The sequence below is a fragment of the Oncorhynchus mykiss genome, chromosome 12, assembly GCF_013265735.2.
Source record: "Oncorhynchus mykiss isolate Arlee chromosome 12, USDA_OmykA_1.1, whole genome shotgun sequence".
Classification (NCBI taxonomy): domain Eukaryota; kingdom Metazoa; phylum Chordata; class Actinopteri; order Salmoniformes; family Salmonidae; genus Oncorhynchus; species Oncorhynchus mykiss.
Window position 1 is genome coordinate 88,549,337 of NC_048576.1, and position 11,414 is coordinate 88,560,750.

At 46.0% G+C, this 11,414-nt stretch overlaps 1 protein-coding gene across 1 annotated transcript in view; it reads right to left on the reverse strand.

The window, feature by feature from the left end:
* Nucleotides 1-392: 392 nt before the first annotated feature.
* Nucleotides 393-11,414, reverse strand: part of LOC110487025 (cAMP-dependent protein kinase type I-beta regulatory subunit-like) — a 55,649-nt gene continuing 44,627 nt past the window's right edge. The window contains exons 3-4 of the mRNA XM_036939078.1: nt 9,435-9,605; nt 393-791 (exon numbers count right to left, since the gene is read on the reverse strand). Coding sequence (XP_036794973.1) covers nt 696-791; nt 9,435-9,605 — 267 coding nt within the window. The 3' untranslated portion in view covers nt 393-695. The remainder of the gene's footprint in view (nt 792-9,434; nt 9,606-11,414) is intronic.

Sequence of the window (11,414 nt, forward strand, 5' to 3'; positions counted from 1 at the left end):
GTTACTATTCTTTTTTACTTTAGTTAATTTGGTAAATAAACTCTTAACTCTTTCTTGAACTGCATTGTTGGTTAAGGCCTTGTAAGGAAGCATTTCATGGTAAAGTCTACACTTGTTGTATTCGGCGCATGTGACAAATAAAGTTTGATTTGATTTGTTGTTGCTGTTTTGTGTTTGTCAAACCCCACAGCCTCAGACCCTCTCTCAGAGCCGTGGCGAATCGTGTCGTTCCGAGTAACCCAATTCCAACCCCGCACCCCACCAAAATTTCAACACACTTTAGATTACTGTCAAACATCCACACTGCCTGCCTTTTTTGGGGGGGGTTGCCATGGCGATCGACAACAACAGTGTACACACACACACACACAGGAGAGGGCGGCACCAGGCAGTAAATTTTCCCTCCAGCATGCCCCCCTCTCTCTCTCCGTACCCCTCGCCCCTCTGCCCAGTGTCTGCCTGCCCCTCTTCTCACCACTTCTGACCTGTTTCAACCCAGCAGCACTGCAGACAACACTGGCCCACTGTGGCCACACGGGAAAACTGCTCAACCACAACAAAAGGACTCTTTATGATTAGCTCACACACACAATGACGCTCTCTCACTCAGTCACTCAGTCACTAATGTGTTTTCACTAGGATGAAGTCGTCTCTAGACACTGATCTTGGGTCAGTTGGATTATGATTTGTGGTTCTTACCTCCTTTCGTTGTCGTCGAGGTGAGCAAACAGCACGTTCTTGGAGATGGCCTTGGCCAGAGCAGTCATGGTCTTGTAGTCTTTAGGAATCACCTGAGGAACAACATAGCAAACATCATGGTCTCTCAAACAGGAACCAGACTTCAGCACCTTCATCACAGACAATGGAATTGATGGGCATCAATACAATTGATTGAATTCCATTTAATACTGTACACATTGTCTTTCCTATTTGTCATGCCATGTCTACATGGCTAAAAAGATGTTTAAAAAGTTCCCCAAAAAGCATTAATTGAAAAGAAAAGAAAACACTAGAGCTGTACACATGAAGCCAGGCACATGCACATACATCAAAACAGCTCAATGCACAGATTTAAGCACATTACAGTATATTTTAAATAAACCCTACTGTCTGTACATAATGGAACGCAACCCATCTGTTTGACTCAGATCAGTGTACGTGTGTGTGTGTGCGTGTGTGCCAGTGTGTGCCAGTGTGTGTGTGTGTGTGTGCGTGCGTGTGCAGCCCTTCGCTGTGAGGTTACGAGGCCATGTGCTCATTCATAAAACATGCATTTTCATGTCCATGTCTGAACCAAAGGACTGTTTGGGGGAATGATGCGGGCCAGCCACATTTCCTCAGAGCCCACTACAAAGACTACTGCCTCTGTATTTAAGGAAAGACGTTATAGGGAGAAAAACTTAGAGCTCTGAGCTCTGCAGATGTGTTACCGTGGGGAGAAGAGAGAGAGAGAGAGAGAGAGAGAGAGAGAGAGAGAGAGAGAGAGAGAGAGAGAGAGAGAGAGAGAGAGAGAGAGAGAGAGAGAGAGAGAGAGAGAGAGAGAGAGAGAGAGAAAGAGAGAGCGAGAGGGAGAGGGAGAGAAAGGGAGAGGGAGAGAAAGGGAGAGGGAGGAAGAGAGAGAGGGAGAGAGAGAGAGCGAAGGGGAGAGAGAGAGAGGGAGAGAGAGAGAGAGGGAGAGAGAGGGAGAAAGAGAGAGCGAGAGGGACAGGGAGAGAAAGGGAGAGGGAGAGAAAGGGAGAGGGAGGAAGAGAGAGAGGGAGAGAGAGAGAGCGAAGGGGAGAGAGAGAGAGGGGGAGAGGGAGAAAGAGAGTGGGAGAGAGAAAGAGAGAAAGAGAGAGAGGGGGAGAGAAAGAGAGAACTATAACAAAACAGAATCAAAGAGATGCCAGTGGGAGAGAGAAGGAGATAGTACTGTAAGAAAGAAAGCATCAATGGTCTGAGGGAAGCAGCAGTCTGTAGGCTGTAATTAACTTAAAGCAACAGATGGCTCACCATGAAGAGGACCACAACTACAACAGCAGCAGACTGGCTGAAACATTCATGAGGCCACTGCAGTACACTACCAACATCAACCCTCTGTAGTCTCTATCAACCATCTGGAATGCTGGAAATAGACCATTTGCTCCAAAGAGAGAGGCAATACTCTTTATGGATAGAGGTGTAGAGAGAGGGGTTACTCGAGTCTTTATGGATAGAGGTGTAGAGAGAGGGGTTACTCGAGTCTTTGTGGATAGAGGTGTAGAGAGAGGGGTTACTAGAGTCTTTATGGATAGAGGTGTAGAGAGAGGGGTTACTAGAGTCTTTATGGATAGAGGTGTAGAGAGATGGGTACTAGAGTCTTTATGGATAGAGGTGTAGAGAAAGGGGTTACTAGAGTCTTTATGGATAGAGGTGTAGAGAGGGGTTACTAGAGTCTTTATGGATAGAGGTGTAGAGAGAGGGGTTACTAGACTCTTTATGGATAGAGGTGTAGAGAGAGGGGTTACTAGAGTCTTTATGGATAGAGGGGTAAAGAGAGGGGTTACTAGAGTCTTTATGGATAGAGGTGTAGAGAGAGGGGTACTAGAGTCTTTATGGATAGAGGTGTAGAGAGAGGGGTTACTAGAGTCTTTATGGATAGAGGGGTAAAGAGAGGGGTTACTAGAGTCTTTATGGATAGAGGTGTAGAGAGAGGGGTACTAGAGTCTTTATGGATAGAGGTGTAGAGAGAGGGTTACTAGAGTCTTTAGGGCTGGAAGTAGTGAGAGTTGGGGGGATAGTGCTTACAGACAGGGCCTACTAGCCACTTTAAAGCTGGGAGGGTATAGACACAGAGAGGGTTAACTGTCTACTGTCTAGCCTCTTTACGAATGGCAGAGGATGGGAACAGAGAAAGGGTCAAACCGCTTAAAGGCTGAAAGTAGATAGACAGAGAATGTCTAAAGTCTAGCCTGTTAGTCTACAAATGGGAGAGGAAGGGTAGAAACGGTATCTAGTCTGTTGAAGGGAGAGGAAGAGGAAGGGTAGAAACTGTATCTAGTCTGTTGAAGGGAGAGGAGGGGTAGAAACGGTATCTAGTCTGTTGAAGGGAGTGGAAGGGTTGAAACGGTATCTAGTCTGTTGAAGGGAGAGGAAGGGTAGAAACGGTATCTAGTCTGTTGAAGGGAGTGGGAGAGGAAGGGTAGAAACGGTATCTAGTCTGTTGAAGGGAGGGGGAGAGGAAGGGTAGAAACGGTATCTAGTCTGTTGAAGGTAGAGGAAGGGTAGAAACGGTATCTAGTCTGTTGAAGGGAGAGGGAGAGGAAGGGTAGAAACGGTATCTAGTCTGTTGAAGGGAGAGGAAGGGTAGAAACGGTATCTAGTCTGTTGAAGGGAGTGGGAGAGGAAGGGTAGAAACGGTATCTAGTCTGCTGAAGGGAGAGGGAGAGGAAGGGTAGAAACGGTATCTAGTCTGTTGAAGGGAGAGGAAGGGTAGAAACGGTATCTAGTCTGTTGAAGGGAGAGGGAGAGGAAGAGTAGAAACGGTATCTAGTCTGTTGAAGGGAGAGGGAGAGGAAGGGTAGAAACGGTATCTAGTCTGTTGAAGGGAGAGGAAGGGTAGAAACGGTGTCTAGTCTGTTGAAGGGAGAGGAAGGGTAGAAACTGTATCTAGTCTGTTGAAGGGAGAGGGAGAAGAAGGGTAGAAACGGTATCTAGTCTGTTGAAGGGAGTGGGAGAGGAAGGGTAGAAACGGTATCTAGTCTGTTGAAGGGAGTGGGAGAGGAAGGGTAGAAACGGAATCTAGTCTGTTGAAGGGAGAGGAAGGGTAGAAACGGTATCTAGTCTGTTGAAGGGAGAGGAAGGGTAGAAACGGTAACTAGTCTGTTGAAGGGAGAGGAAGGGTAGAAACGGTAACTAGTCTGTTGAAGGGAGAGGGAGAGGAATGGTAGAAACGGTATCTAGTCTGTTGAAGGGAGAGGGAGAGGAAGGGTAGAAACGGTATCTAGTCTGTTGAAGGGAGAGGAAGGGTAGAAACGGTATCTAGTCTGTTGAAGGGAGTGGGAGAGGAAGGGTAGAAACGGTATCTAGTCTGTTGAAGGGAGAGGGAGAGGAAGGGTAGAAAAGGTATCTAGTCTGTTGAAGGGAGAGGAAGGGTAGAAACGGTATCTAGTCTGTTGAAGGGAGAGGAAGGGTAGAAACGGTATCTAGTCTGTTGAAGGGAGTGGGAGAGGAAGGGTAGAAACGGTATCTAGTCTGTTGAAGGGAGGGGGAGAGGAAGGGTAGAAACGGTATCTAGTCTGTTGAAGGTAGAGGAAGGGTAGAAACGGTATCTAGTCTGTTGAAGGGAGAGGGAGAGGAAGGGTAGAAACGGTATCTAGTCTGTTGAAGGGAGAGGAAGGGTAGAAACGGTATCTAGTCTGTTGAAGGGAGTGGGAGAGGAAGGGTAGAAACGGTATCTAGTCTGCTGAAGGGAGAGGGAGAGGAAGGGTAGAAACGGTATCTAGTCTGTTGAAGGGAGAGGAAGGGTAGAAACGGTATCTAGTCTGCTGAAGGGAGAGGGAGAGGAAGGGTAGAAACGGTATCTAGTCTGTTGAAGGGAGAGGAAGGGTAGAAACGGTATCTAGTCTGTTGAATCGAGAGGAAGGGTAGAAACGGTATCTAGTCTGTTGAAGGGAGAGGGAGAGGAAGGGTAGAAACGGTATCTAGTCTGTTGAAGGGAGTGGGAGAGGAAGGGTAGAAACGGTATCTAGTCTGTTGAAGGGAGTGGGAGAGGAAGGGTAGAAACGGTATCTAGTCTGTTGAAGGGAGTGGGAGAGGAAGGGTAGAAACGGAATCTAGTCTGTTGAAGGGAGAGGAAGGGTAGAAACGGTATCTAGTCTGTTGAAGGGAGAGGAAGGGTAGAAAAGGTTACTAGTCTGTTGAAGGGAGAGGAAGGGTAGAAACGGTAACTAGTCTGTTGAAGGGAGAGGGAGAGGAATGGTAGAAACGGTATCTAGTCTGTTGAAGGGAGAGGAAGGGTAGAAACGGTATCTAGTCTGTTGAAGGGAGAGGGAGAGGAAGGGTAGAAACGGTATCTAGTCTGTTGAAGGGAGAGGAAGGGTAGAAACGGTATCTAGTCTGTTGAAGGGAGTGGGAGAGGAAGGGTAGAAACGGTATCTAGTCTGTTGAAGGGAGAGGGAGAGGAAGGGTAGAAACGGTATCTAGTCTGTTGAAGGGAGAGGAAGGGTAGAAACGGTATCTAGTCTGTTGAAGGGAGAGGAAGGGTAGAAACGGTATCTAGTCTGTTGAAGGAAGTGGGAAAGGAAGGGTAGAAACGGTATCTAGTCTGTTGAAGGGAGAGGAAGGGTAGAAACGGTATCTAGTCTGTTGAAGGGAGAGGAAGGGTAGAAACGGTATCTAGTCTGTTGAAGGGAGAGGAAGAGGAAGGGTAGAAACGGTATCTAGTCTGTTGAAGGGAGAGGGAGAGTAGAAACGGTATCTAGTCTGTTGAAGGGAGAGGGAGAGGAAGGGTAGAAACGGTATCTAGTCTGTTGAAGGGAGAGGGAGAGGAAGAGTAGAAATGGTATCTAGTCTGTTGAAGGGAGAGGGAGAGGAAGGGTAGAAATGGTATCTAGTCTGTTGAAGGGAGAGGAAGGGTAGAAACGGTATATAGTCTGTTGAAGGAAGTGGGAGAGGAAGGGTAGAAACGGTATCTAGTCTGTTGAAGGGAGAGGAAGGGTAGAAACGGTATCTAGTCTGTTGAAGGGAGAGGGAGAGGAAGGGTAGAAACGGTATCTAGTCTGTTGAAGGGAGAGGAAGGGTAGAAACGGTATCTAGTCTGTTGAAGGGAGTGGGAGAGGAAGGGTAGAAACAGTATCTAGTCTGTTGAAGGGAGAGGGAGAGGAAGGGTAGAAACGGTATCTAGTCTGTTGAAGGGAGAGGGAGAGGAAGGGTAGAAACGGTATCTAGTCTGTTGAAGGGAGAGGGAGAGGAAGGGTAGAAACGGTATCTAGTCTGTTGAAGGGAGAGGGAGAGGAAGGGTAGAAACGGTATCTAGTCTGTTGAAGGGAGAGGAAGGGTAGAAACGGTATCTAGTCTGTTGAAGGGAGAGGAAGGGTAGAAACGGTATCTAGTCTGTTGAAGGGAGAGGAAGAGGAAGGGTAGAAACGGTATCTAGTCTGTTGAAGGGAGAGGAAGAGGAAGGGTAGAAACGGTATCTAGTCTGTTGAAGGGAGAGGAAGGGTAGAAACGGTATCTAGTCTGTTGAAGGGAGAGGAAGAGGAAGGGTAGAAACGGTATCTAGTCTGTTGAAGGGAGAGGAAGAGGAAGGGTAGAAACGGTATCTAGTCTGTTGAAGGGAGAGGGAGAGGAAGGGTAGAAACGGTATCTAGTCTGTTGAAGGGAGAGGAAGAGGAAGGGTAGAAACGGTATCTAGTCTGTTGAAGGGAGAGGAAGGGTAGAAACGGTATCTAGTCTGTTGAAGGGAGAGGAAGAGGAAGGGGATGGCAGAGAGCTGGGAGCTGAGAGGGTAAAGCCTGTGTGCTGAGACCCAGATTACACAGAGATCCTCCTGACGCCACTCAGCCAAAACCAAGTTCCCACACACACACACACACACACACACACACACACACACACACACACACACACGCTGAGCCATGTTAACGCATGAGAGAGGGATTCATTTAATATGCTTGGTTACTCGTCTGGGAAATGTGAATGAACAATTAACTAAGATATTAAACCAATTTAGCCTCTGACTGAGGGTTATTTCAGCCCATTGACGTATGTAGAGCCTGTGTTGTTATCAGTCTGGAACCATGTCATCCAGTACTGTCTAGATACCAGACCTGGGTTTAAATACTATTTGATATCTTTCAAATGCTTCAAGCATTTGTTTAGCCTGTGTCAGGTGGGTGGGGTTTGTCATTTTTAGACTTCTATTGGATTCATGGCAACAGGCAAGCTCAATCAAGCATAGATATAGTATTTGAAATCATTTTACATCGTTTTTTAACCCAGGTCTGCTAGCTACATGTCATTACTGCTGGGAAAGGCAACAGCTGTTTACTGAAGAACCCAGCCTTCAATCAATTTGTTAAACCCCTCATTTCATTCAAATCTGCTTCCATAACTCTGAATTATGTGTGACACTTGTCCGTCACGCTTGTAGCTCAAGCTAAACAAAGGCATGTTCGTTATCGTCTGATGGGAATTTTAAGGACAACCTCGAAATGACAGATTTGTGTGTGTGTGCGTGTCTATCTCCCTGATTATGTGTGTGTGTGTGTGTGTGTGTGTGTGTGTGTGTGTGTGTGTGTGTGTGTGTGTGTGTGTGTGTGTGTGTGTGTGTGTGTGTGTGTGTGTGTATATCCCTGAAATAGCGTGAATCACTGACCTAAACATTTGCTAGTTTATTGGTTTTTCATCCATGATTGGAGCCTGGCAGATACCTGCTGCTAAGACTGACAGATACCTGCAGATAGCAGCAGGCATCTGTCAGTCTTAGCAGCAGGTATCTGTCAGCCTTAGCAGCAGGTATTTATCAGTCTTAGCAGCAGGTATCTGTCATTCTTAGCAGCGGGTATCTATCTATCAGTCTTAGCAGCAGGTATCTGTCAGACTTAGCAGCAGGTATCTGTCAGCCTTAGCAGCAGGTATTTATCAGTCTTAGCAGCAGGTATCTGTCAGTCTTAGCAGCAGGCATCTGTCAGTCTTAGCAGCAGGCATCTGTCAGACTTAGCAGCAGGTATCTGTCAGACTTAGCAGCAGGTATTTGTCAGTCTTAGCAGCAGGTATCTGTCAGTCTTAGCAGCAGGTATCTGTCAGCCTTAGCAGCAGGTATTTATCAGTCTTAGCAGCAGGTATCTATCATTCTTAGCAGCGGGTATCTATCAGTCTTAGCAGCAGGTATCTGTCAGTCTTATCAGCAGGTATCTGCCAGTCTTAGCAGCAGGTATCTGTCAGTCTTAGCAGCAGGCTTCTGTCAGTCTTAGCAGCAGGTATCTATCATTCTTAGCAGCGGGTATCTATCATTCTTAGCAGCGGGTATCTGTCAGTCTTAGCAGCAGGTATGTCAGTCTTAGCATCAGGCATCTGTCAGCCTTAGCAGCAGGTATATATGAGTCTTAGCAGAAGGTATCTATCAGTCTTAGCAGCAGGTATCTATCAGTCTTAGCAGCAGGTATCTGCCAGGCTCCAATCATGGATGAAAAAACAATAAACTAGCAAATGTTTAGGTCAGTGATTCACGCTATTTCAGGGATATACACACACACACTCACACATACACACACACACACACACACACACACACACACACACACACACACACACACACACACACACACACACACACACACATACACATACACACACACACACATACACACAAGACTGGCAGATACCTGCTGCTAAGACTGATAGATACCTGCTGCTAAGACTGGCAGATACCTGCTGCTAAGACTGGCAGATACCAGGTCGCACAGCAAAATATTTAGGAGCATATGCAACCAAAACGGTCACATTTTAGAGCCCTGAGTGCAAGAGCCATCCACTACCATCTGGTTGGGTATGCTTGAGATTGTGTGAGTTAAGAGAGTTCTGTTAAGTCAACTTAATTAGTTGTTTTGAGAAGGGTTCTTTACTTCCCTACATTTTTGTAGGTTTTTTGACAGTGGCAAATATTTTCAACTGCAGTCCTAAAGGAGTATGTGTTACAATGATACCAATTAGCATCAGCCGAATCACCATACCAACCTTAATTTAACTTCTGCTGACTACTACATCATGTTTTTCATCCTTTCAGGCCCCCTTACTCCTGTGTGAGTCGATAGTTTGAATCTCTAGTCAAACTCTCCTGGTCAGATTGTGGACAATCAATGGTCAGCATATGGTCTGTCTATGTGTTCAGTCTCTGTGGTCAGACATATCGCAATATTTTGGGGGGGATGATATTATATCGATACTTTGATCACAAAAAAAGTATATATATTAAAAATGTTTTGCTAGGTAGCATTTGCTAGTGCTAGTCGGCTGTACCTGAACCAACGGGTATTTTCCTTCCTATATCTTGTTCTTCATCTTCTTTTGAAATAGTGAACATGTTTTCAGCACTTTTATTTCCATGACTGATCAAAACTCAGTATCGAATCACTATACATGTAGAATCGTGAGAATCGCTATACATGTAGAATCGTGAGAATCGCTATACATGTAGAATCGTGAGAATCGCTATACATGTAGAATCGTGAGAATCGCTATACATGTAGAATCGTGAGAATCGCTATACATGTAGAATCGTGAGAATCGCTATACATGTAGAATCGTGAGAATCGCTATACATGTAGAATCGTGAGAATCGCAATACATATCGTATCGGCACCTAAGTACCGTGACAATATGGTGTGGGGAGGTTCCTGGCAATTCCCAGCCAGTGTTACTATGGTTACTGAATGTTCCTGACTGTGTGATTGGTTGAAGTGTTTATCTCTGACCTTGCGGACGTAGCTGACGGCGTCCTCTTCAGTGTAGACTTCAGCACTGACCCCTCCCCGGCGGCGGCGGGCCTTGACCACTGGGTTGGGCAGCGGGGGGGACACCTCGTCATCATGGCTGTCCGACTGAGAGTTGGACTTCTGGCGGGCCAGGATCTGCTGGGACTCTTCCTGTAGGGGGGAGAGAGAGAGGGAGAGAGAGGGAGAGAGAGGGAGAGAGAGAGAGAGAGAGAGAGAGAGAGAGGGAGATTAAGAATAAAAGTTTCAGTCCAGACAAAAGTGAAAGGGATAGTTTACTCAAAACATTACATTTAAAATCTTTTAGTATTTTGTTCATTAGTCCAATCCCAGTTCCAGACTCGACAGCCTTGGTTTCTCAAATGACTGCCTCGCCTGGTTTACCAACTACTTCTCAGACAGAGTTCAGTGTGTCAAATCGGAGGGCATGTTGTCCAGACCTCTGGCAGTCTCTATGGGGGTGCCACAGGGTTCAATCCTCGGGCCGACTCTCTTCTCTGTATACATCAATGATGTCGCTCTTGCTGCTGGTGATTCTCTGATCCACCTCTACGCAGACGACACCATTTTGTATACTTCTGGCCCCTCTTTGGACACTGTGTTAACTAACCTCCAGACGAGCTTCAATGCCATACAACTCTCCTTCCGTGGCCTCCAATTGCTCTTAAACGCAAGTAAAACTAAATGCATGCTTTTCAATCGATCGCTGCTCGCACCTGCTCGCCCGTCCAGCATCACCACTCTGGACGGCTCTGACTTAGAATATGTGGACAACTACAAATACCTGGGTGTCTGGTTAGACTGTAAACTCTCCTTGAAGACTCGCATTAAGCATACATCTAGAATCGGCTTTCTATATCGCAACAAAGCATCCTTCACTCATGCTGCCAAACATACCCTAGTAAAACTGACCATCCTACCGATCCTCGACTTCGGTGATGTCATCTATAAAATAGCCTCCAACACTCTACTCAACAAACTGGATGCAGTCTATCACAGTGCCATCTGTTTTGTCACCAAAGCCCCATATAGACTACCCACCATTGCGACCTGTACGCTCTTGTTGGTTGGCCCTCGCTTCATACTCGTCGCCAAACCCACTGGCTACAGGTTATCTACAAGTCTCTGCTAGGTAAATCCCCGCCTTATCTCAGCTCACTGGTCACCATAGCAACACCCACTCGTAGCACTCGCTCCAACAGGTATATCTCACTGGTCACCCCCAAAGCCAATTCCTCCTTTGGTCGTCTATCCTTCCAGTTCTCTGCTGCCAATGAACGAACTGCAAAAATCTCTGAAGCTGGAGACTCATATCTCCCTCACTAGCTTTAAGCACCAGCTGTCAGAGCAGCTCACAGATCACTGCACCTGTACATAGCCCATCTGTAAACAGCCCATCTATCTACCTACCTCATCCCCATACTGTATTTATTTATTTATCTTGCTCCTTTGCACCCCAGTAACTCTATTTGCACATTCATCTTCTCCACATCTACCATTCCAGTGTTTAATTGCCATATTGTAATTACTTCGCCACCATGGCCTATTTATTGCCTCAACTCCCTTATCTTACCTCATTTACACTCACTGTATATAGACTTTTTGTTCTACTGTATTATTGACTATGTTTTGTTTATTCCATGTGTAACTCTGTGTTGTTGTTTGTGTCGAACTGCTATGCTTTATCTTGGCCAGGTCGCAGTTGCAAATGAGGACTTGTTCTCAACTGGCCTACCTGGTTAAATAAAGGTGTTCTCAACTGGCCTACCTGGTTAAATAAAGGTGAAATAAAATAAAATACATTTTAAAAAATGTGCATGTCAACAATACATGTAAGCCACCAGGAAAAGCCAGTTAGGATGCAATAGTGTAGACAACCCAGTCTAACATTAGAAACTATCATCATATTTTAGTCTGACAATAACTTCCAGTCTGACAATAACAAACCAGCTAACAGAATAG